The 25,200-nt window shown below is 47.2% G+C and overlaps 1 protein-coding gene across 3 annotated transcripts in view; it reads right to left on the reverse strand.

Moving 5' to 3' along the window:
• The window catches only part of LRRC55 (leucine rich repeat containing 55), a 36,436-nt gene extending 11,986 nt beyond the window's left edge, over window positions 1–24,450 (reverse strand). Inside the window, exons 1-3 of one of the 3 annotated variants that reach the window (XM_015434715.4) lie at window positions 24,143–24,450; window positions 21,741–23,274; window positions 12,743–17,177 (exon numbers count right to left, since the gene is read on the reverse strand). In XM_015434715.4, coding sequence (XP_015290201.2) covers window positions 16,942–17,177; window positions 21,741–22,530 — 1,026 coding nt within the window. In that variant the 5' untranslated portion in view covers window positions 22,531–23,274; window positions 24,143–24,450 and the 3' untranslated portion in view covers window positions 12,743–16,941. Of the gene's footprint in view, window positions 1–12,742; window positions 17,178–17,925; window positions 18,092–21,740; window positions 23,275–24,142 lie in introns of those variants that run through there. The other 2 variants (XM_065528186.2, XM_065528187.2) reach the window with 2 other exon arrangements.
• Window positions 24,451–25,200: the final 750 nt, after the last annotated feature.

Raw genomic sequence — 25,200 nt, forward strand, 5'->3', positions numbered from 1 at the left:
ACTGCATTGGTCCAGGTGAGAGCAGGCAGCCTGATTGAGTAGGTGGCAATGGAGCTGTCGAGATGGGGTCTGCTGGATTACAGTGCATGCAGGTGATCAGGGAGACGGCATGTCAAGATGTGTTCCAGTTTCTGAGATAACAGAGCTATGGACTGAGAGATCATCTAATCTGCCCCTCATTTAACCTCCCAAGGAAACTGAGGCTTAGAAATGGGAAGGGACTTTCCCATGCTGGCAGAGCAGGGACAGTATTAGAGCCAAATCCTGTCCATGCTCATCCTGTTCTTTTATGGTAGAAAGCTGAAATCGTAGGGCAGGAAGTAACCTTAGACATCAACTTGCCTAATTCTAATATTTCATAGATAAGGAAACTGAGGCCCCAAGGGATGAAGCTTTAGTGGCCAAAGGCCACCTAGGGAGCTAATTAATTAATCAGTCAAATGGCCTAAGCATATATAAACATGGCTCTGCTGACCCCTAGATAGTGGGACATGTGTTTGTTTAGGAGGGAGATGACTTGGCAGACATCCCTCCAAAGGCTTTCCCAAGCATCCTTGCGTTGCTGCCTCCTCGCTCAGCTGGCTGCCTGGGGTTAGGGAATCCAGATGTCTGGGGCCACAGAAGCCAGCTGGATTTTCCCATGTCGTGGGTTCCCAGAGTTTGGGCTCAATAGTTCAGCAGCCATGAGAAGCGGGGTGAGAGGCAGGAAAGGAATGCCAAACAGTTATTTCGGCAAGATCTCTAGCTGTTGAGGTTAGAAAAAGGGCTGATGTCCTCTGGTCTCTGGATAGCCTCCTTCTGGCAGGCAGAGCCCTACACCTAAGGCCAGAGCTTGCACATTGCTACCTTGCATCAAAATACAGGGACCGTGCTCTTTAGAACTAAATGTTGTGACAGGGTCTGAGAGATGTTGTCAAATATTTTGCTGTTTCCAGATGTAACATCTCATTTGAGAGACGTATTAGTTTGGTGGCAATATGTTGGAATTTTCATTCTTCAGAAAAACAAGCAGAATATTTGAAATTGGGATTGCATTGGAAAATACCAGAACATAATTTTGGCAGCTGTCTGAGTAGCTCATCATCTGGGTGACCTGGCCTTGTCCCTGAGGAATCACTTAGAGACCTGGCTCTCTGCAGCTGCCCCCCTTGGCCCCTCAGGAATATTCAGGCAAGGGGGGAAAGTGGCATCAACTTTCCTGGAGGCTCAGGTGGCTGGGAAGACTGTGGTTTGTGGAAAAGCACAGGGTCTTTGGAATGATACATCCCTGGGGCTGGAGCTGGGGGGCACAGTTGTGTCCTGGCCTTACCACTTACGTGGGTGACGTTGGTATTTTCCTCTCTGATCCCCAGTTTCTCATTTTGTTAAGTGGGAATGAGGATCCCTATTTCACGTTACCATTGTGAGTATGAAATGAGAGAATTGGAAAAACACACTTAATATGTTGTCTGGCATCGAAAAAAGCATTCAGTAGATTTAAATTGTTGTTTTTTGTTCTCACTCCGGTATCCTGAAATCAACCAAGGCTGAGTCAGATGGATTTCGATCAATGGAACCTTCCTCTCCAGCTCTGGCCACTCCTGGGTGCCCCTTGGGGTTCACTGTCATGGCAACGGGTCTGTGGAGTGGTGTGGAAGCCAATCGGGGAAGCTAGGCTGCCAGAATGCTGCCTGGGCTGCTGGCGCCACAGCCAAGGAGGGCGGCCACCTGATTAATGCCTGCCTGATCCACTGGCCTCATCTCAGGCCACCCTCGTGGAAGCTTCTTGTTCAGGGAGGGATGGAGCCTCACTCCTTGGGATGTGCCAGGACCCTGGTCAGTGGGCACAGTTACAGGTGCCACAGAGTCTTCGAACTGCCCAAGCAAAGTATCGGAGCTCAAAGGGACCCTGGAGATTTGGTATTCCAGGCGCCTCTCTTTATGGCTGAATAAAGAATACATGGGTAATGAATGCTTACAGCGTGCCCAACACAGTATGAAGCTCTTTCCCCACAGGTTAATTTCTACAATAACCCCGTGGAATAAGTGTAATTATGCCCATCAGGGAGGTGGAAACCAGGGCTCAGAGATAGGAAATCTTTTGTTTATGACACACAGCATATGTTTGCACCCAAGACTTTCTCGTTCCTACTCACTTTACTGATTATTTGTCCAGCTCTCTGGAACTTGCCTGTCTCATCCCTGGCTGTGTTTCCTATGCTTGCACAGTGCCTCACATGTCTTAGGGTTTTGGTAAAAGATTGTGGAATAAATGAATTTCTGTGGTTAATCTTGAACTGTTTTGCAAGTATGACCCTAAAGATGGGTCAGGGAAGCATATGCATGTTGAAGGGAAGGCCAACTATCAGACTCTAAAGATGGGAAAGGGAGGACTAAGACCCTAAAGATGAAAATCCCCCCTGCACCTTCCAGACCCTCCATTGCAGGCTATTCTTTCAAAATACCCTTTGTTCCAGTCACACTGGATTCTGTCGTGAGCATCCACTCTTCCTTCCCTTCTGTGCTGTCTCTCCTTTTCTTCCACCTGGAATGGCTTATTTTCATCTTTATTGAAGAGCCTATACCCATCTTTAAATTTCAGATGTCCCCTTCTCTGTAAAGTTTGGTATCTCATTTCTCTCAATTCACATTGTACTTGCAGATCTCTTTCTCATGTCCTTGATTGCATTCTTCATTGTAACATGTCTTCTTGTGACTGTGGAACTCCGCCCCATTAGACCACGGGCAACTGGAGGGCCCTGGCCCTGTCACATCCTGGCATCATCTGGGGCATCTAGCACATTGGCACACACATCAGTAGTAATGAATGTCTAATTGAATGGAATTGACTTGGGGCAGAGTACTGATACACTGGGATTGGGCTGAATTGGTTAAGGAGTAGCGCTAGAGCTAGGCAGAGATGAGGGTGGGCAGAAGGGTTGGGCCTCTATCTGCTCCACTTCCCTGAAAGCGGCCCTCTCCAGGGACCTCTCTGACCTCTGCTGACCTTCACTAGGGCTGTTTTCTCATTCTCTTGGATCAGGCTGAGAAAAACAGGAAGAATCATTAAGAGACAGAGCCTTCTGAGCCAGCGAAATTATGCTGATTCTTTTTGCAGGCACCAAAAAGAATTTGTTTGTGCGTTGTGATGAAGAGTGGGCCTTTCCTGCTGGCCCCCAGGAGAAGCCTCTACCAACCTCCTGGATCCACCCCGGGCACCATGGCCAGCCCCCTTCACTTCTCTTCTCCCTTCCACAGTTAGAGTATCTACTATTTTTTCATAATTAAAAAACATAGAATTGGAGGATCCCTCGTTGTATCCAAAATTTCTCCCCGAGAGATCATTTGCCCCATTGCTGCTCAAAGGGTGGTCCATGGGCCAGCAATGCTGGAGGTTTGTTAGAAATGCAACTTCCAGGTCTTCTTTCCCAGCCTACTGGTTTGGAATATGCACCTTAACAGGATTCCCAGGAAATTGTTATGCACATTTGATTTTGAGAGGTGATACTGTAACCCACTGACATTTTTTAAATTTTAAAATAGGAGGTGGAATACCAACCCCAGAGAGGGAAATTGATTTGTTAACTAGTGTCATGATTAATTAGGTTAAACAAACATTTATTGAAAACCTGTTACACATCCAGCCCTATGCTGGACATGGTGGATAAAATATGAATCGATAATCTCTGGTCTCTTTGGTTTTTAGTAATTCTTCATGTACCTAAACATTGCCTTGCCTCATGCCAGGGCCTCGGCAAGTGTTTGTTGAGGGACTACGTCTCTTGAATTAAAGCCTAGGGCTTCTTCTACATTACTACAGCTGCCTTCTATAATTACCAGCCTCCTGGAGTAAATCGTAGCACTTTCAGACAGAAATAAATAAGTTCTTCAAGGAGGAAATCAGAGAGTGGGCTGCATCGTTGGTTTTGCCAACTCTTGACAAATCCCAAGACTCTAATAATGAGATAGGGCTCATGCAGTCCAGAAATCCATATATCACAAATGGTAGAAGAGAAGGATCTCTATGGAAACAAGGAATGATTTCCAATGGACTAAACCAGCAGTCCCCAACCTTTTTGTCACCATGGAATGGTTTCATGGAAGACAATTTTTCCACACACCTGGGATGGGGAATGGTTTTGGGATGATTTATGATTATTATATGCACTTTATTATTATTTTTGCACTTTATTATTATTATATTGTAAACAACAATAATGAAATAATTATACAACTCACCAAAATGTAGAATCAGTGGGAGCCCTGAGCTTCTTTTCCTGCAACTAGAGTGTCCCATCTGGGGGTGATGGGAGACAGTGACTGATCATCAGGCATTAGATTAGCTTGAGGAGCGCAAAACCTCGCGAGATCCCTCGCATGCGCAGTTCACAATAGGGTTGGCGCTGCCGTGAGAATCTAATGCCACCGCTGATCTGACAGGAGACAGAGCTCAGGCAGTAATGCGAATGATGGGGAGAAGCTTTAAATACAGAGGAATCTTTGCTCACTCACTCACCTGCTGCTCACCTCCTGCTGCGCGGCCTGGTTTCCTTTTTTTTTTTTTTTGAGGTGGAATCTCGCTCTGTCCCGCAGGCTGGAGTGCAGTGGCCGGATCTCAGCTCACTGCAAGCTCCGCCTCCCGGGTTCACGCCATTCTCCTGCCTCAGCCTCCCGAGTAGCTGGGACCACAGGCGCCCGCCACCTCGCCCGGCTAGTTTTTTTGTACTTTTTAGTAGAGACGGGGTTTCACCGTGTTCGCCAGGATGGTCTCGATCTCCTGACCTCGTGATCCGCCCGTCTTGGCCTCCCAAAGTGCTGGGATTACAGGCTTGAGCCACCGCGCCCGGCACGGCCTGGTTTCTAACAGGCCACAGACCAGTACCCATCCGTGGCCGGGGGGTCAGGGACCCCTGGACTACACCGTTGCTTCGATAAAGCAATACAAGATGTATAACAGGTCCAAAGATCAGTGCTCAGCTCCACCTCCACCAAAGGTCTGGTGATTGTTCTCAATTCTACCGCTGATGATTCTACTCTGTTTAATCTAGACTGTCTTTTGGGTATTCCATGTTGCTCTTGTCCCCTGAGGTCTCTGTTGGAATGTCTGTTTTTTTCACTGAAGGACTTTATTATACGTTTAAAGTAATCCACAGAAATAACGTTTATTTCTAAGGAAGGCCTTGCTTTTCCCTTATCTATTTATTCATCAAAATGATGAATGCAGTACAGCTGCACTCCTCTGTGTAACTCATGGGCTCAGCCTCTGTATCTGTGCCACCTTTGACTGCTGCTTTATTTCTGGGAACTCAATATTCTTCCACGATTGTGGAGTGAGACAGGGTTTTAAACTTCTTTACATAGACAAAGTCTTGTACTACTTTGTGTCTGAATTGGAAATGTTTTTTTTTTTTTTTTGGCGAAAAATGCCTGTCATGATACATTGGTCTGTAACAACGCTATTTTGCAGTAGTAACTTGGGAAGTTACTACTCTTTTTTTTTTTTTTTTTTTTGAAATGGAGTTTCACTTTTGCTGTCCAGGCTGGAGTGCAATGGCGCCACCTCGGTGCACTGCAACCTCTGCCTCCCTGGTTCAAGCGATTCTCTTGCCTCAGCCTCCCAAGTAGCTGGGATTACAGGTGCCCGCCACCATGCCCAACTAATTATTGTGTTTTTAGTAGAGACAGAGTTTTGCCATGTTGGCCAGGCTGGTCTCGAACTCCTGACTTCAGGTGATCCACCTGCCTCAGCCTCCCAAAGGGCTGGGATTAGAGGTATGAGCCACCGTGCCCGGCCAGGAAGTCACTACTCTTAACGAGCAATAGGAGACCAGTTGTGATCATCTTCTCTTTATTAACTTTTGTTGTCCTTGTCAAATATTTTAATAATCGTGTCTTTACAATACTGTGCACTAAAATTTCCTAAAGCAAAGGAAAGTGATACAAATTTCCTGCGGCATTATTCCTGGAGAAGTTAGAAGCAAAAACTAAGGATTTTAAGCTATTCCTTGCATTGCAATTACATTGCATCTAGAATAAGTGTCTTCTTGTTAATAATAAAAAAAGCAGCTAATTTTTTGTTGATTTCTTACTGTGTTGTTGGCACTATTATACGCTCATTAACAGGACTCCAGAGCACGGGTGATTACTTTCTCTACAGCTTGCTTCTGGGACGCAACAGTTACTCTCGGTTTCAGCCTTATGTTGCTGACACGTTTTTGTCCCCAATAAGTCTTTTTCTTACAGATTAGTGTTTCAGTTGCATATTGTTGCATAACAAATAGCCTCAAACATAGAGGCTTAAAACAATACATTGTCACCACTGTCGCTAAGTTGGAGAGTTGTTTTGCTGGTCTTGCTTTGGTCTCCCATGGGGATGCAGTCAGAGGGTCGTTGGGGCTGAAATGTTCAATATGTATCCACTAATATGTCCGGTGCCTTGGGGAAATGGCTAGAAAGGTGGGCTCAGCTGGCATGCTGGAAAGGTTGAGCCTCTTTTCTCTCCACGTGGTCTCTCCATATGGACTCTCCATCTCTCTCCATGGATCAGACTTAATCCATGGTGGCTCAGGGCTTCCAAAAGCAGAAGCTGCCAGGCACAGCCTTACTTCTGCCACCTTTTGTTGGTTAAATCAAGTCACAGGGCCAGCACAGATTCATTGTGGGAGTGGACCATTCAAGGATGTGAATATTGAGGGCATGGTTCACATGGTTCACTCCCAGGTTTGGAGACTCGCCTTCACAGCTTGCCAGTGTGACCTATCTGGTATCTGATAGATACTGGGTCTGGAGGACAGAGGCGATTAAAACCCTGGCTTTGCCACATTTCAGCCCTGTGATGTTAGACAGGTTACTTAAGCATCTCTCAGCTTCTAAGTCTTTCCCTGTAAAAAAGGAATGACAGTAATCGTCGCTATTGCTTATTGAATATCACTCTGTCCCAGGCACTGTTCTAAGCGCTTTGTTTACATGAACTCGTTTAATCTTCTCAGAGGTCCTGTGAAGCAGCTACCGTTATCCTCTGAAATGTACAGGCAGAGACACTCACAGTCAAAGAGGTGATGTCACCTGCCCAAGGTGGCGGTATTGGGATTTGAAACCAGGCAGTGTGGTTTCCTAGTCCATGCTTTTAATCAAGCTCTGTGTTTTCTTCCAGGAAAATCGTGAGACATCCGTGAGATATTCCAAGTACATTGGTGCAGTGTGTAATGCATTGTAAATGCGTAATAATCATAACAGTTTTGGATGTTCTCAGTGTTAACACCATCCTGAGACACCTAGTTTGTCACAATTGCCTTCCATTCCTTGGTTAAGATGAGTTAGTACAAGCTGTTCATTCCCATTTTTCTTTATGTGATTCTACGCAATATTCCCATTTCATATTTGAGCCCGTCTCAAATATAATTTGTTCCCTGGGTTTGCTTCCTGGTATACAGCCAAGGGAGTCTAAGACTCTCCTTCTAGGAAACAACATTAGATCGATGCTCTGCCTCTAGCACATCACTGTGGATACAAATCTATCTCCACTGAAAATGCTGCTGATTATTAGACTTGAACTCCAGTTCCCGAGGCCCCATTGCTCTATTTAAGATCCACAGAGATGCTCCGAATGATATTTCAGACTGTTGAAACCAATTCTGTATGTTCATATTTTTCTACCCCCATCTCCAGGCCCTCAGGTTTTGGCCGTTTCCTGACATTATGAATCTGTTTTTCTATCTGCTTCCTCCCCCTCCCTTCCAACTTACTCATCAGGGTTTTCTGACTTACTGATTGTTGACTATCTGTTGTGTGTGTATGTTTTTTAATAGAATTAAGACAGTCTTTCCGCTACTTAGGCCTGGCTGAGCATTGCTGCAGCTGATGTGAAAAAAAAAAAGATTAGGAGTTATTTTTGATTTTTCTTTTGTCCTCTCTCCCTACATCCAATGCATCAGCAAGTCCTATTGGCTCTGCCTTCAACATTTCTACTCTGATTGTTCCTTTATCCACCACGAGCCCTGGTGTTCCTTTGGAACACTTTTCCCCTGGACTCATGGAGAAGGCCCCTCCCTGATGTCACAGCTTATATATTCTTTCCCACCTTTTGAACATTCAGCATCTAGAATGGTCTTGGAAAATAGCGTCAGATCATGTTATTCCCTGGCTGAAACCCCTCCAGTGGTTTTCCATTGCATTTACACAAAATTTGAGGTCTGACCAGAGCCCACAGAGACCTACTTATCGGGTGAGATCTAGGCCTACCTCTGTAATCTCACCCCCCAACCCTCTTCCTGCTGTATTTTCTTTGCAGCACTTATCACTATCTGGGACTGCTTATTTTTCTTTATTGTCTGATCTACCACCATTCCTGACCCTCTCACCCCCACCCCTACATAGAAAGACAACAAGGGGCAGGGGCAGAATGTGAGTTTTTTGAGCATCATACACTCAGCACTTGAAGTATATGTCTAGCATGCAGAGGTGTGGGATTCATATTTTTAAATGAATGGAGGCATAAACTGCTGTTTTATATGGGAATCTAACTCTTGGCCAGGTAGTCTTCTTATATCAACCATTTTCATAGCTTTGGCTTATTTATTTATTTATTTATTTATTTAAGACTGAGTTTTGCTCTTTTCACCTAGGCTGGAGTGCAATGGCATGATCTCAGCTCACTGAAACCTCCACTTCTTGGGTTCAGGTGATTCTCCTGCCTCTCCCTCCTGAGTAGCTGGGACTACAGGCATGCACCACTATGCTTGGCTAATTTTTTTTGTGTTTTTAGTGGAAACTGGGTTTCACCATTTTGGCCAGGCTGGTCTTGAACCCCTGACCTTAGGTGATCCACCTGCCTCTGCCTCCCAAGCTGCTGGGATTACAGGCGTGAGCCATTGTGCCCAGCCCAGCTTTGGCTTTTAATTTGCAGATCCAGGGATCTCTTTTGAATACTGGCTCAGCTACAGGAATAAAACACTTAGCTTTGTAAAATCAGCCACATTATTTTGTGTTTTCTAGACTGTCATGCAGTATACTCCTGAATGATTCCATGAGATAGGTGTAAAGCTGGGTGGAGGAGGGGGCACATAACAATATTACTTTTCTTGTAACCATGTCACAGCGGGGTTTGTATTTCCTTGTGATCTCTGCCTTCCATGTTGAGGGGGTTGGAAATAATGACCAGCAATACAATACAGCCAACATTTTCTCTTTAGACAGCCTCTTTACCAGCATCCATGAGCAGTAATTTTTCCCTAGCAACCTGGCAGACCTATCCCTGCTGTGGTGATTTCTGGTAGACTTTCTGAAATCTGAATGTCATCAGTGAACTCTCTAGCTTGGTAGCATTTTTTTCTTCTTCTCCGTTTCCTTCCTTCTCATCCCCATGACCATTTCTCATGAGGAGTTTCATTCCCTTCATGAAGTTCAGGTTGCCTAACTGTTGACGCGTTTCAAATATTTTTGGTCTCAGTCCAGATTGATCCAAACCAGGTTTCTAAATGCCTTACTTAGTTTTAAAGGAGTTTGAAATTAGAAATGAAAAGAAAGAGAAAGAAAGTAAAAAATGAGGGGCACTAAAAAAATGGAAAAATCTGACTGCTTCGAGACCTAAATGATAAGAGATAAAATTGAAAAAGGCTTTGAGTAACAAGGTCTCTAAAAACATCCAGTTAATGAGACTTAGCCAAGAGGAAATGAACAAGAATGAGAATGTGTCCTTCTCATCTGTTGTTTCAGATGATTGCAAGATTGCATTAAGGGAAGAGAAAGAGGCATGGAGGAAGAGAAAGCAAAGCGTCGAGATAGGCTTGAAAGCACTTTTTGGTACAGAACTTTGTGTACGTACTGAAATGTGGAACTTAGTGGAAGCAAACAGAAATCTACTACTTTTTAAGGGAGGTAAATTGCTGTGAAACCATGAACCTGGAACCAAAAAGCTTTCAACTATTGAGTCCTAAAAGCAGTTTCAGGCCAGCATACTTGCATCAGCAGAAGGCTGGCTGTTGAAGCTGGGTAACCCCCAAAGGCTGCATTCTCCCCAGTATCCACTGTACATATAGCCATGGTGGATAATGGAAAAGGGAGGCCCTTCAAAAGGGAAGAGTCAGAGGTCACAGAGGACACAGTGACAAAGGAGTTCTTCTCAGAAAACAGAATCAGAGTTGAATATAAGAACTTAATCTAGGCCTTCCTAATGCTCTCCAAGCAGGATTTCAGAATTGCTATGAACCATAATGGGCGTGTGTGTTTTCCTCCTTTTCAAACAAGGTCTTTAATTTGCTGTTACTCTGTCCCTGTGCCACCATTGTATATTGGGTGTGTGTAGAGTAGGGGGTGGGTCGGGGGGCAGATAATTTTTCTTTTTAGTTCATAGGTCACTGGACCACCAAGAGACCTGATGGAGAGTAGTGGGACATTGGCAATCTTGAGCTTTGACCTTGATGTGGTGACTGGGAAAGATAAGTGTGGAGGAATAGTGAAACAGGTATTTGGTAACAAGAAGAGCAGACCATCTTAGAGACCGATGGAGTTGATCAAAGTCTGTTTCCTTTGCCTTCTACGTGCACAGCTAGTCTACTTCCTTGATGTTAAATGAAATCATGGGACTCAGTTCTGGCCAATGGAATATGCAGGAATTGAAGTACAATACTTCTATTTTTGACTCCTGCAAATGTCCTTGAGATCCTCCATGCTGTAGAGAATTCACTGGAGGGTTCCGTGGCCTCAGGGATGGCAGCGCCACTAGATGGAAAAATCCTGGGTCCCTGAATAACCATGTGAGGCAGAGCCTCTGATGTGCTTTGGAACATGACATGAGCAGGAAATAAGAATTAATTGTGTCAAATAATCTAGCAAACAAATCTTTACTTTGTTGAGATTTTGGAATAATCTATTATCACAATTAGTCTACCTTGCCCAATGCAGCCATTAAAGCTACTTGCAATGAAACAATTAGGATATGTGTTGGTTTTACCTATTACCCTCCAATTTTTTTTCACCAAATAATCATAGAAGACTGATCTAGTTTGGCTGTGCCCTCATTCAAACCTCAGCTTCAATTTTATCTCCCAGAATTCCCATGTGTTGTGGGAGGGACCCTGGGGGAGGTAATTGAATCATGGGGACTGGTCTTTCCCATGCAATTCTCATGATAGTGAATAACAAGATCTGATGGGTTTATCAGGGGTTTCCACTTTTGCTTCTTCCTCATTCTCTCTTGCTGCTGCCATGTAAGAAGTGCCTTTTACCCTCCGCCATGATGATGAGACCTCCCCAGCCATGTGGAACTGTAAGTCAAATTAAACCTCCTTTTCTTCCCAGTCTCAGGTATGTGTTTATTAGCAGCGTGAAAATAAACTAATAAACTAATAAACCTCTGGGGCTAAAACCCTACTTTTGACTGAGACTGAATTTTCTCTTATGGCCCACATTGTTCTTGTCTTCTGAAGTTAGCCAGTCACCAAGTATTACTGAGTGTCTAAACTCAGATCAACTACTTACTAGCTATGTGACCTTAAGCACATGTTAGCTTGTTTGTGCCTCAGTTGCCTCATCTGCAAAATAGAAATAATAATAGTACTTACCTTGGGTTTTTGTGAAAATTAAGTAAATTAATCCATATATAGTGCTTAGCAGAGCAGCTGGCACATAGTAAGTGATCAGTAAATGTTATATGATGATGATGATGATCATCATCATCATCAGTTGCTTGGCACTATGAACAGCACTGAATGAGATATGCAAGATCTGGTCTTCCGTGAGATGTCTGCTATTTCAGGAGCCTTATTTTTGATCTTGCACTTGTTCAGCATAGTCTCCATTAAATACTTAATTTGAAGAGAAGGGTTTTGCCTCCCTCTAATCTACTCTAGAATACACTGATTACAGTTGAAGATGTTCTCTGTTTAGCTGAGTGTTCTGAGTCAGTATCCGTGTTCCATTTAGAGGCTGTGAGTGCAGTATTTGTTTGTACCCTGCGGCAATTGGAGTGGGAGGAATAGAGGGAGGTTAACATCCCTATTGCTGGAAGGAACTACTTTCTGCTCAGAGCCACTTCCTGCTTGGATTGACTTCCTTACAGCCACTTCCTACTTAGAATACTAAGATAAAAACAGCTGCCATTGTACCTACAGAAGTACACTTTCCTTCTTTTCCTGTCCCTGTTCTCAAGGTACACTGCCAAGGCATCTCACTTCTGATGGTGTATAGGCAACACTTGCAAAACCCAGGAGGTTTAGAATCCTTTCCCTTCTTTATTAAGCTATGAGAAAAGAGGCTGAACTTATACCAGCGATGGCCTCATCCAGCCCCCACACCATGCATTTAGATGCCTGATTTACCTGCATGCCTGAGTTAATGTCTTTTTGTCCATGCCATCTCCCTATCACACACCCTTCAGTGATGCTAACTAGGCAGGCACACCCACTTGCCTTGGCATGTTTTATGGACGACCCAAGCTGCAAACATCAACATGTATAAGACATATGCTCTCTTCTTTGTGTAATTTCAGGCACCAAAATATGCCTACACAGAGGGGTATGTGCATACAGACACACGCGTATTCTTTTTTTGCCTGGTAGAAATATACTTCTGTGATGTTCCTTCAGCTCCCACACATGCCCCTCCATGGCTGGCACATCTCCTAATTATTCCCATCCACTCCCTCCCATAGACCTTTTGTGTGTATATTTTGGCACACATTCTCTTCGTTCCGCCTAGTTCCTTTCTCTCTTTCTTTCTCTACCTCCCTCCCTCTCCCTCTCCCTCTTCACAGCTCTTAGGAAAATTTGTTAAACTATACACTCTTTATTATTAATGTACATTTATGAAAAATTCTTCACAGTTACAAAAGTGCATGGTTATAAAATCATCTCCATACAAAGATTGACATCTTCCCTCTAACCCCACCCCTCCCCAGCCCTCCCACCCCCAGACATTAGCACATTACAGGACAGTGCTTAGAAAAACTGAGAGCTCTGTGGATCCAGCTCTCCGCCCAGTGCTGTGACAAACACAATAGTGATTTACAAAGGACCTTGTGACGCCCTCACTTCCCTTTTGCCTCTTCCTGGGGTGGGGAAGAGCAGACAATTTTCTCTGGCTTTAGGAAGATGTCCTTTTGAGGAATGGATCAAGATATATCTTTTTACTCTTCTACTGCTGGAAAGGATGTCAGCACAGACACCTGTAGGGGAAAATGGAAGCTGCAGGTCTTCCCCCATGGTTGAAGACAAACACCTCTCTTAATCTGTTCAAATTTCATACATGTCCCTCCTTGAAAGGAGCCATGAACCTCTATAGCAACTCTGGAGACCTATTTCTGCAAAGTTCCCTGGGAATTCCTCTAGGAATGGAGAAAGAGAGATGAGGGTTTGTCTAAGAGTGACCAGAGATAACTGGCCCAAAGTGGTATGATTGAGATATGAGGGCTCTTCTAAAAAGGAATTTTCTTGGCCCAAATCTTGACCAAGCTGAACGTTGATATCCTCTGGCCCAGCATGGAGGAAGCTTCTGCAATAAGGGCAAGTCTCTGAGGGGCAGGAGAGAGCAGAGGGAAGCAGGGAGAAGTCAGGTTCTCATTGGGATGCCTCTGCCACAGATTTTTCTCCTTCTTTATTTTTTGAGTATCCAGTCCTGCCCTAAACCTGGTGGGATTCCATCTTAATCTATCAAACAATGTAATATTAGTTTGGTGCAAAAGTAATTGCGGTTTTTGCTATCACTTTTAATGGCAAAAACCGCAATTACTTTTGCACCAACCTAAATATGCCTATTTAGGCATGTTTACTTATGCATATTTAGCAGTATGTCAGAGAACTGAACCCAAATTCCAGAGAGATCTGTCCCACGTCAGCAGACAGCCAACATACAAGGAACCTCACAGACAGACATGCAGATGCAGAGATACCCCATTACATACACGTTAACCAGTTTGGACAATCTGAACGAAGCCTGTGGTCACCAGGGATGTGGGAGCAATTCCAATCAGGATTGCTAGATTATCTCTGGAAGCTTGCTTCTGATAGCTTGGACAAGATGATGGCAGTCGGGGAGAAGCAGGGAATTCCTTGGCAGTAGGGAGGTTGAATACTTTCCTCATTGTGCTCTAATAAACTGAGGAACCTCTAGCAGCAGGAGAAACATCTCTCCTTTAAAAGCCATGTGTCCTGCTCAGAAGGGTTTGGCTTTGATGGAGACCAAATTGTCCCACTAGAAAGGACATTGATGTCAAGGGGGCATTTGGTGTCTTTTCTGGTTCTAGTCCTATGCAAAAAAGCATGTGTCTTAAAATATATTAACTATATTTTGGCAAACAATAGTTCCTAGGAGGTTATTATAGTATTATGGTATCCCTCTATGGGAAACTTTTCTGTTTTGTCAGGATTAAAGTTTCTAAAAGTTCCTCTCCAAGTATTTAGGTTGCCGGCCTGGCTTGTAGAGAACAGCTCGAGTTCACCATCCTTGGTCATCACAGAAGGAGAGAGCAGGGCACAGTTCTGCTTCGGATGTCACAGGGCCAGGGATTTGTCCCAGATGTTGTAAGCAAGATTCAGGGGACACGGGTTCAAGTACTTCAGGTCTAGCAGTTTCTGAAGACTCTTTCGCTTGACTAGCTCAGGGAAGCACGAGTGAGGGATACCTCCCTGGAAGATGATATATTAGCCTCCTTCATTCGTTTCAGGCTTTCCAGGAGGATAGGATGGTGGAATACTGCTGGGGCTTGGGACAAGGTAGGTGGAAAGCCCCTGTTTTAATTCTCCTCCTGGCCAGACTTCTCAGCATGTTGGACCGTGCCTTCATGTTCTTCTCCTAAACTGCAGGGGTTCTCACCTGTAGCTTTCTTGCTCTCTTATTATCTCTTGCAACACACACAGCAGGGCTTGAGTAGGAGTGGTTAACACAACTTCCTCTCTTGATTCCCGAAGATCTTACTTTTCACATGACTGCCACCATGGTCACCCCTGCTGATGTTTTATCTACACATTGTGAAGCAGGAGTCTCCTATTCAGATGTTACCTGTGTAGTTTCTGTTTCAGAGCCTGCAATTTGCCCTACCGTGAGCATAGTTCAATCCGTACAGCAGATGGGTTTGACTACCTTCTATTTAGCTGATCCACTAGCACATTCATGGATGCTGAATTCCAGGGCCCCACTACCCAGCCCTCTGAGGCATTCTCTTCCCCAAGCACTTGGGAAAGCACTGGAAAGAGAACCGTGTTCGGGTTGAGTCCCAACCTTGTCACATAGACAAGTCATGCCCAACCTTGAGACTTTTTTTCTCCATCTGTAAAACAGGATTACCGATGTTTGATTTACCCCCTGCACAGGGTTGTGAAAAGTCAAGGAGAATGATGCAAAAATACTCATGAACTATCCAGTGCTGAACAAATAGAGGGCAGATAATGATGACACTGACGAAACTGACGAGGAAGACAACGATGATAATTGTGCTTTGCTCGTAAAGTTACTTGATTTTTGACTGACTGATTAGATGCAGTTTCCCTGAATGGAGCTGCCTACCACTTTCCTCCTAGGGCTTATCCAGACAACCTTGGGTAAGTCACTCAACTCTCTAAGATTAATTCATCGGTCAAATGGGGATAATAAAAAACCACCAGGCAGTGTTGCTGTGACAATTGAAAGAAGTGAGTCAATAGATATAAAAGTGCCCGGAGGAGTGCCTGGACCTTATGAGGAACTTTGTCAGCTCTAGTTGAATTTGAATTTATATAACTCTAGAGGAAGTGGTGATGTTCCAAAACTTAGATGGGGCAGTAGAAAGAGCACGGACTTTATCGTGCTCATAGTGGCATATGACTTCAGCCTCTCTGAGCCTTAATTGCCTCATCCGTAAAATGGGAACAACAGCGTTCACCTCAAAAGATTTGTGTGTGTGTTAAAGGGAATGGTTTGTGGAGAGAGCTTTTCACAGTGCCTGACACTGCCAAGGGCTTAGTATTTAACAGCTCTCTCACCCTTATGCTTAACGTGGGTAAGTTGCTTAGAAGAAAACGCAAAGCCTCATATGGTCGTAACTGTGCTGCCTTTGTCCCCTTTTAGCTCTGGGTGCTGCCAGGTTACGGGTCTGTGGCCCACCGTGCACTTTCCTGGTGAGACCCTGTGGCATGAGCACTGTGGCAAGAACAGTCACACGATTAGGGTCCCAAGGTGCCAGGACTGTTGCTCCCCCAGTTGCCGGGCCTCCTGCCTCTCTCCTCTGAAGCCAAGCTTGAGTGAGAGGCAGGTGAAAGGGCGGTGTCCATCCTCAGCCTGCTGCCTGGGACCTCACCAACTGGTGACAATTGGTCATATGGGGGCAGTCACTGGGAGGTGGTCTCACCTGGTAGCTGCTGGTGGAAGGAGGCCAGGGGCTGGTATGGAGGTGTTCTTACTCCCTGGAGGCAGTGGCTGGCATTGCTGAGAGCTGACAGTTTTAGTGTCAGGAGGTGGGGGTAGGTTTGAGTTCTGTGCCACACCCCCTCTATACAAGTAAGTGACCAGAAACTGTTCACTCTTCTCAACACAGCGCACTATGCATATTCTGGCCTCTGCCATTTGCAGACACCCTTCTTTGCCTACCTGACGAAGTAGATATTTCCTGATGACCCAGTTCACAAATCACACTAATCTTATAATTCTCATGGACATTGCTAGACACAGATGATGGCTCCTCCTCTGGGCCTCCATAATGGCGTGCTCAGAGTCCTGACATATAGTCTTAAAGGGAATAGTTTTGGATCTCTCTCCTTGACCAGAGGGAAGTGCCTTGAGGGCAAGGACTGAGTCAATTCATCGGACGTTCCCAGTTCCTAGGGCACCGCCTGGCCCAAAGCAGATGCTCATACAAAGTGAGTGTCTCCTCCTTGCTTGAACCATGACTGAGGCAGCCAGGTCACCATGGAACCAGAGTGGGCAGTCAGGGAGGGCGTCTGGTGGCCAGTGGTTGTGGCGGTCAGCAGCATGGAGGGATGAGAGGCAGGCATGTCAGATCTCTTCCTCTTCACTGGCCTTACTCCAGCGGTGGCAGCAGTTGGCGGTGATGCCCAGGAGGAAGTTGGTGGCCACAGAGGCGATGGAGACCACGAAGCCCACGAATGCAATGAATAGGTAATCGTCCAGAGTCAGGGTCAGGTGGCAGGCCTTGAAGCTCTCCTCAGTGAGTGAGAAGAGCGGGGCGCCCTCGACTTCAGGGGGGCCCCGGCACTCAGCCAGCTGAGAATCTGTAACACAGAAGTCAGGGAGGGTGAGGTACCCGGGGAGGGAGAGGGCATTGGAGAGCCCCCCAACAACCGCTCACTGGAAAAAGTAAGAAAGACATTCATTGCATTCATTGAGGTTCTTCCATGTGCCAAGAATTCTGCTTATCTCCTTTTGTTCCCTCAACAACACTCAAGGCAAGGATTTTTATGCCTGTTTCTATAGATGTGGAAAGTACCGTTTAAAAGTTTAGCAATTTGCTGAAAGTCATCTGGCTGTGACCAGTGGTAGATCTGGGGACACCATCATCTCTCACAACAACCTCCCAACTGGTTTCTGGGCGTCAGAAAGTGTCTGTCCTCAGCCTGCAGCCTGGGACCTCACCAGAAGCTGACAAACCATTTTAATACAGTCAGCTGGGTGGTTATTTCAAACCTGATATCCTGCCATGCCTTCTCTACTTAAACCCTTCCCTGGATTCCTGTCTTTGAATGGAGCAAAAACCAAGGTGCTCCCTGTGGGCTCCAGTGACTCCTTCCTATCTCTTCCACTCTGTTCCCTATTTACTCTGCTCCAGCTACACACACCTCCTGGTCATCCTTCCATAAGCCCAGAGTATCCCCTCTTGAGGCAGGGAAGGGATGCTTTTGCATTTGTCCCTTTGGGAGGGAGCTTCTCCCCTCTACCTCTGCACAGCTCAGCTCCCCACTTCCTTTGGGACTTGACTCAATGCCACATTATTAGTGAGGCCTTTCCTTAAGACTCTGAATAAAATAGCACCCCACTTCACCTCCCCCTGGGCTCCCTATCTGACCTGCTCTTCTCTGTTTTTCTATGTAGTGTTGATCACTGCCTGAAAGTTTATTGGTTTATTTTCTGTCTTCTCCCATTTCAATATAAGCCACTCCCATGGTATCTTTAGCATCAGAACAGTGTCCTGTCAATAGTAAGTGCTTGATGAATCTTTACAACATGAATATAAGACTCTGTCCAACTCCAAATCATTGGGCCTTTCCACTACTTATGTGGCTTTTCTGGATACACAGAGTATAGGTTAAGAGTATGGGTTCCGGAGCTATTGGCCTAGTTTCAAATCCCCTCTTCACCCCTTGCTAGTTGCATGATTACGGGTAAGTTATTTAATCTCTCTGTGTCTTGACTTCTTCATCTGTCAAATGAGGATAATAACAGTATCTACTTTTTAGGGTTGTAGTGAGGATTCAGTGAGTTAACATATATGAATTATACGTTACATATGATTGTAATATATATAATATATATAAAATATATTTCAATTATATGAATTATTGTATTGGTTGTTTTCCCTAGACAGGTCATTGGGGGTCATATTCTGCACTCAGCCTTCTGTAGGAGGGGCTGCTTTTTCTGGTGGGGTTATTGTTATCTTCAGCATTGATGGTCTCATCTCATCCTTCTGGGGTTGCTTTTATGAGTGCATGATGGCTGTCAATGGTCTTATCTCACTCTGCCTGGGAAGTAAAGGTAGTGTGCAGGTGACACTCTTGCCATGCAGCATTAGGCACCAGCTTTTGAGCAGCCAATCATTCCTTTGTTTAGTGGATAAATATTAATCAAGCTCTTACCTTGGGTAAGTCTTCTTCTTTTTTTGTTTTTTGTTTTTGTTTTTTGGTCTTTCTGGCTCTCATGCTCTGCCTCTATAATAAGAGGCCTCTATAAAAAGGGGATAATCCAGCCAGGCACAGTGGCTCACGCCTGTAATCCTAGCATTTTGGGAGACCAAGGCGGGTGGATCACGAGGTCAAGAGATTCAGACCATTCTGGCCAACGTGGTGAAACCCCATTTCTACTAAAAATACAAAAATTAGCTGGGTGTGGTGGTGCACACCTGTAGTCCCAGCTACTTGGGAGGCTGAGGCAGGAGAATTGCTTGAACCTGGGAGGTGGAGGTTGCAGTGAGCTGAGATCGCACCACTGCACTTCAGCCTGGGTGACAGAGTGAGACTCGGTCTCAAAAAAAAAAAAAAAAAAAAAAAAAAAAAAAAAAAAAAACAGGATAAGCCAATCTAAATTTTCTGAGAGTCAATATGAAGACATTTTCTAAATTATGTGTTGTATAAATGCTACGTATTCATTCTGCAGTTTTTGAGGGCAAGGAATCAAATGATGGATTTGGATTGATCCTTTTAAGAATTGAATCAGCAGCAATATCCTTGGAAATGGGGAGTCAGGTTTGGAAGGAGAACACGAACCTTCCCCAAATCCCAGGTTGAGTAATCCCTGTAGGCTGTGAACACAGGATCCATGTCCTGCCCAGGCCAGGATCCTGTCTGGGGTTGACTCGCATGAGCTCTCCTCTGGAAACCCAAAGATGCTGAACTCTAAAGTCTGTTATGTAGGTGAAGTGGGTAGTGGTGAGACAGTGAGATGGCGAATGTGGCAACACTCATATGGACCAGCCAGAGAAGCCCCTGACAGCCGTTGGTGGGACCACACAGGATGCAGGATGGGAACATAGAGGCTGACAAAACCCCCTGGTATGTCAAGGCACCAGTCTTAAAGTCATGCTGTATCCCAGGGGCTTGCTTATTATGGCCCTCTTTGTTCAGTTTTTCCAAAATCCATGGGTAACAGTGGAGTTCCATGAAGAAAAAGTGAGTAAAGAGAAGAGCATCCCTAGTTCTGCCTCCACTGGCAAGGTTTTGTCCTTAAGGAGAAGCACCCTGGTGCATGTGACCTGGTGTAAAGTGTGTTCTGTGGAGGAACAGGGAACCTGGCTTTCCAGCTGGGCCTGCTTGCTTCCTCATCATGGGCCTGTGGACAGCCCCTGTCCCCCTCTGGAGCTCAGGTTCCTCACCTGTACTGACGTATGTGTGAGCCTACACTGATGAAATCTTGGACCCCTCTCCTGCTTGCTGGGAGTCTGAGCTTCTGCAGAGCAGCAGGGACCTCAGAGATCACAGAAAAGGAGTCCCTGGGTGTGATGGAAGCTTAGTGCTTCGGGTGCCCTTTCTGTTATTAGTGCACAGGAGAGAGAGGGGAGGCGCGGTCTCTGCCGAGGTTGAGCAAGCGAGGAGATTGCTCCAGACAGCCTCCCCCTCCTGCCCTCCACCATCGCCCCATCCCAGTCCCCAGCTATTTTGGTGCCAGAGAATTTCCTCCTACAGTTCTGTGGAAACACTGGAATCGTGACCCACAGCCCTCCCCAAACTATTTTGGTCTTGGGCTCCCCACTCAGTCCTCCTCTCCCTTTTACCGCATTCAGCATTGCTTCTTCTCAACATGTGCTGAGCTCACGTTCTGGGAAAGCCCCTGGTGTAGGGCCTTCAGCTACTACTTCTGAGTGCTTGTGCCAAGCCTTGGTATTGTCACACAGGAGAGCTGGTGGCTAGGGCCGCGGCTGAACATTACCTGCCTCTGGGTCAGGCTCAGATGCCTCTGGGTTGGGACGCCCATCAAACCTGTGTGATTCGGGCTCCTTCAGGCCCCAGTCTACCCTCCAGTTGGGATTCGCTGGTTGAGTTGCTGCATCTCACTCTTCCTCTCAGCTCCCTACCTTGTGCCCAAAGTTTACACTGCTCAGGGCCTTGAGTTTGAGGAAGGCCAGGTTCTTGTAGCTGAGGTCCAGGTTCTTGAGTTGCATGAGGTCCTGGAACTCTACTGCAGCCCTTTGGCCAGTCCAGGACTCAGGTTCTGACTCTTCTGGCAGGTCAGAACCTGACTTGTCAGGATCTAGTCAGGGAGATTGCCAGGACTCAAACCCTGGCTTCAACGCTTAGCAGCTGTGTAACTTCCAACAAGCTACTGAACCTCTCTGTGCCTCCTCCTACAGAGGAGGAACCTCAGCTTCCTCCTCTGTAGAGCGGCAACCTCATTAGTGTTCTTCTGGGGATAGGAAGAGATAGGTAAAGCTGCTTAAGAAAGGGCCTGGTAAATAGCAAGTACTAAGGTTCAAGTTCCTCCTGGAACATGTTGGCTGTCACACAGCTTAAGCTGTGGTGGCTCTGTTGAGATTGTGTTAGCCATTACTATTTATACGAGAGTTTCCAACACTTGGAATGCTAAGAAAGCAGTGTGGTAGACTAGAACAGGGCTTAGAAGTCAAATAAATCTAGGTTTTATTCATGGTCCTGTGACTTTCTAGTTTTTTAATTTTTTTTTTTCATGGCCGTGCCACTTTCTAAGTGCGTGATTCCTGTCAAGCCTTTTTATTGTTCTAAATCTCAGCTTCTTCACCTGGAAAATGGGTATAATCAAAATGGGGGTCTCATGAGATAATGGAGGCCAAGATCTTAGGTCATGGTGAAAGCTCAAGAAGAACCACCAACGATGTGCTATTCTCACTTGTCTACTATCCGTCTGCCTCATTAGGTCATGAGCCCCACAGTGGTGAGGGACATCTGTTTCATGAATCAATGGGCATTGCATGCATTGGAAGGATTCTATAAACAACCTGTTGGCAGAGCTGGTGTACAAAGAGGCAAGCCCACACTAGAAAACGCAGTAGGTGCTTTCCGGCTCGAAGTCCCTCCCTTTTCTTTGGAGCCTTTGCTTCCATTGAGGCAAGCCCTCCCCCTGTTGGCTGCCCCGTCCTACCCCTCCATTACCTGCTGTACAGCGCTGGATCCGGTTTCGCAGCCACTTCAGAAGGGGCTCCATGGTGCAGCCACACACCCAGGGATTGCCGCCGATCTGCAAGGTCACCAGCCCCGGTAGGCCCTCAAGAGCCTCCAGGCTGAGGGAGGCCAGGCCCCCATAGCTGAGGTCCAGGTCTCGGAGCTGCATGAGGCCCTGGAAGGCCTGGGGGTGCACCCTCCGCAGCCAGGGGTTGTGGCTCAGGTCGATGTGGACCAGCCCATGGGCCTCCTGGAACATGTCGGCTGGCACGTGGCTGAAGTTGTTGTAGCTCAGATCCAAGTGTGCCAAGCGCTTGGCATGGAGGAAGAGGCCCCGGGGCAGTTCCATTAAGGAGTTGTTGCGCAAATCCAGCACCCGGAGCTCCATGTAGCATGTGAGGTAGCCAGGCGGCACCGCTGTGATGCGGTTGTGGGCCAGGCTGAGGTTCTGGGTGTCCATTGGCAGGTCTGGGGGCACGGAGAATAGCCGCTGGTTGCTGCAATCCACCACCTGGTTATGGCATGTGCAAAGGACTGGGCAGCTGGTGCCAGCGTCCGAGTGCATCAACCCGGCTGCCAAGAGGAGGGAGACCAACAGCATTGCCGCTTGGGGTGGCCCAGGCCAGGGAAGCTGGGCCCAAGTGTCACCCATCTTAGGCAGCTGGCAACAGCAGTGCTGGAGGGAGCCCATGAGGACTGTGTCCATGGAATGGAGAGTCTGTGACACAGGAAGGCAGCTACATCTGGGGCCAGAGTCTGTGAAGGTGGAGCTTCTGAGCATGTGGTATCATGGCTAGAGACTTTCCCAGGAGCCTCTGAGCACCAGAGGGCTTCCTGAGATCCACGGGAGGTCCCCTTCCGGAGCCTAGGGGGCGAGACACCCAGTTGAGGTCTCCCAGGGTCTGGAATGATGATCAAAACCTGAGAAAGGGAGGGGACAAGGATGGGGCTGGGTCAGCTGCCAGCAGGTCCTGGAAGAGTTCCTGCAGATCTTTTGTGTCTCTCTCACCCATGCCTGCTGGATGTTTCCTCTTGGTGCTGTGTCTGGGAGGGAGGGGCTGAAGGAGATCAAAGGTGCCCTTTAAAGATCCTTGGCACTTCTTCTGAGAAAACTTAAGTCCTGTCCCACGTCTGGGACTGATTAGGAAGCCAGGGTTGCACCTGGGTCTCCAGTGTTGAAGGTCTCAGTGGCCATTTGTCCTGGTGGCCTGGTGGGCTTGAGTCCAAGGGGGTCCCAGCGTGGGTGTTTTGGGAAGAGGACCCGGGAGGAAGTGAGTCTCCATGGGTCTCCTAAAAGTCTGAGAGTCCTCAGCCTCAGTGGCTGCTGGAATCCCCAGGGAACCTCTTTTTTTTCCAAAGAGAGGAGGACCCCAGGTGATGCCCACTGTCTGGGCCTCTGGGGCCAGAAGAAGCCATGAGTCCCGAAGGTGCAGGCTGAGGGTCAGCTGGCAGAGCTCTGGCAACTTCTCCAAGCCAGCGCCTTCCTCAGCACAGCTCTGTATTCAGCAGGTGGAGGCCGAATTCCCTGTCAACAAGAAAAACACTCAGGCAGAGAAATCCTGTGCCCTCGACACCCCCATGTCCCTTCACCTAGGACCCTTGTCTTATCTCTGTCTCTTTCTTTCCTCCCTTCTTTGCTTCCCCCAACCACAAAGTTCTCTGCTTACCGTCTCTCAGGTGTGGACCATGGTACCTTCAGACCCCAGGCTCACGTTGCTGTAACCCACGAGCCCTCCCTGACCCAACCTGCAGCCATCCTCCTCTCGGTTCCCGTCTTGGGTAAGATGCATTTTCCTCTTCTCATCACCCCATCCCCGTCAGTACCAAACACTCCACCCTTGAACAACTCCCTAAGAAAAACAGGCATCCACACTCTGGGGGTTTGCACACTCCTTTCAAACACTCTAAGCGCTTCTCTCTCTCTCTCTCACACACACACACACTCACACACCATTCTGTGACTCCCCCATGTTTTGCCCTGCCCCATGCTCACGCCTCACGGTTTTCGCTCCAGCTTCCTTCTGCACAGGCGATCCTGCAGACCCCTCCCCATTCGACCTCCAGCATCTTTCGCCTGCCAGCCCACACCCCTCATCCCAGCATCCCTTTTCACACACTGCACTCTCCTGCTCGCCGCCCGCAGCAGAGGGACCGAGAGTGATGCCACGCCCAGAGCCTCAGCCCTCGCGCCCCGCGCCCTCTCGCTTCTCCCTTGCCCACCTGCTGTCCTCGGTCCTCCCCTCACCCTAGGCCTGGCGGTGCCTATTTTCCTACCGCTTCAAGCCTCAATCCCGCCCACCGGGAAATCACCCCAGCTACCCTTCATGCAGACTCATTTTTTCTGAGCCCCAGGTCTCCCTCTGCACTCCCACAGGCCCCAGGAGCCTACTCACTCCGTTCCAAGGACACAGCCATCAATCTGCAGCAGACGCGGGTCTCCCTCCCTCCTCCTGGAATCCCCGCTCGCTCCTTGCTTGCTTCGGAACAGATTGCCTCCCCGGCTCTTCCCCTCCCCCGGCCTTTCCTCCTCCTTGTCTCCTGGATCCCAGGCCAGCATCTTCTGTGATTTCCCGTCCTGCGGTCCCCCTGCCCCTTCTTTCACCCAAAAGGAAAATCACAGAGAAAGGATGCTCAGAAGAAAGTTCACAGAATCTGAATGCTTCTTTCTGAAACTCAGCTGGTGCCCAGGCTGCTGGGGTATAAGGCTTCCGGCAGAGCCAGGTCTTCCCCCTCCCTTCCCCCTTCCCGCCCTCTCTCTCTCCCTCCCTCCATCCCTCCCCCTCTTCTCTCCCTTTTTCACTCCCCTTTTTTCCTCGAGGGCCAGGTACTGACGTTTCACTGTCTCTTAGCAACTGCCTCCACATTTCTGAGCAACAGGAGAACTGGCTGTGGACCCCACCACGAAGAGAGAGGAGGGAAGGAAGCACCGGGCAGAATTCACAGCTGCCCACAGAATCCTGGGGATAGAGCGAGGAGAAGAAGGGGAGACAAGGGTGGGCAACTGGACAGGGGCAGAGAAAGAGGAGCAGGCAGGGCCCAGTGGGAGATGTTGTAGTAGGGGCAAGGTGTGGACCTGGAATCTGAGACAGAGGAGGGACAGCTTAAGGGCATCAGATCCAGAAGAAAAAACTAAGAGGGCTTGCAATGAATGGAGAAAGGGACTTGATGGGGGATGGGAGAAGTGAAGAATGGGGGCATTGAAAACATGAATAGGAATGGAAACAAAAAGGAGATGTGAATATGACAAGTTTGCTCACTTGATGGGATATATCTTTGTAGTCACCATATAATATCTACTTACCTGGGTTGGAATGTATTTTGGGCTCCAGGTACCAGGTGATTGGCTCAGGGCTTGTTAGGGACCATTATTGCAGGAGAGACCTTTTATATGTTCCCTGATTTTCCCTAAGTCCTGACCCCATGGGCTTTCTGGGGCTAGGAGGCTTGGCTG

The sequence above is a fragment of the Macaca fascicularis genome, chromosome 14 (assembly GCF_037993035.2).
Source record: "Macaca fascicularis isolate 582-1 chromosome 14, T2T-MFA8v1.1".
NCBI classification, from domain to species: domain Eukaryota; kingdom Metazoa; phylum Chordata; class Mammalia; order Primates; family Cercopithecidae; genus Macaca; species Macaca fascicularis.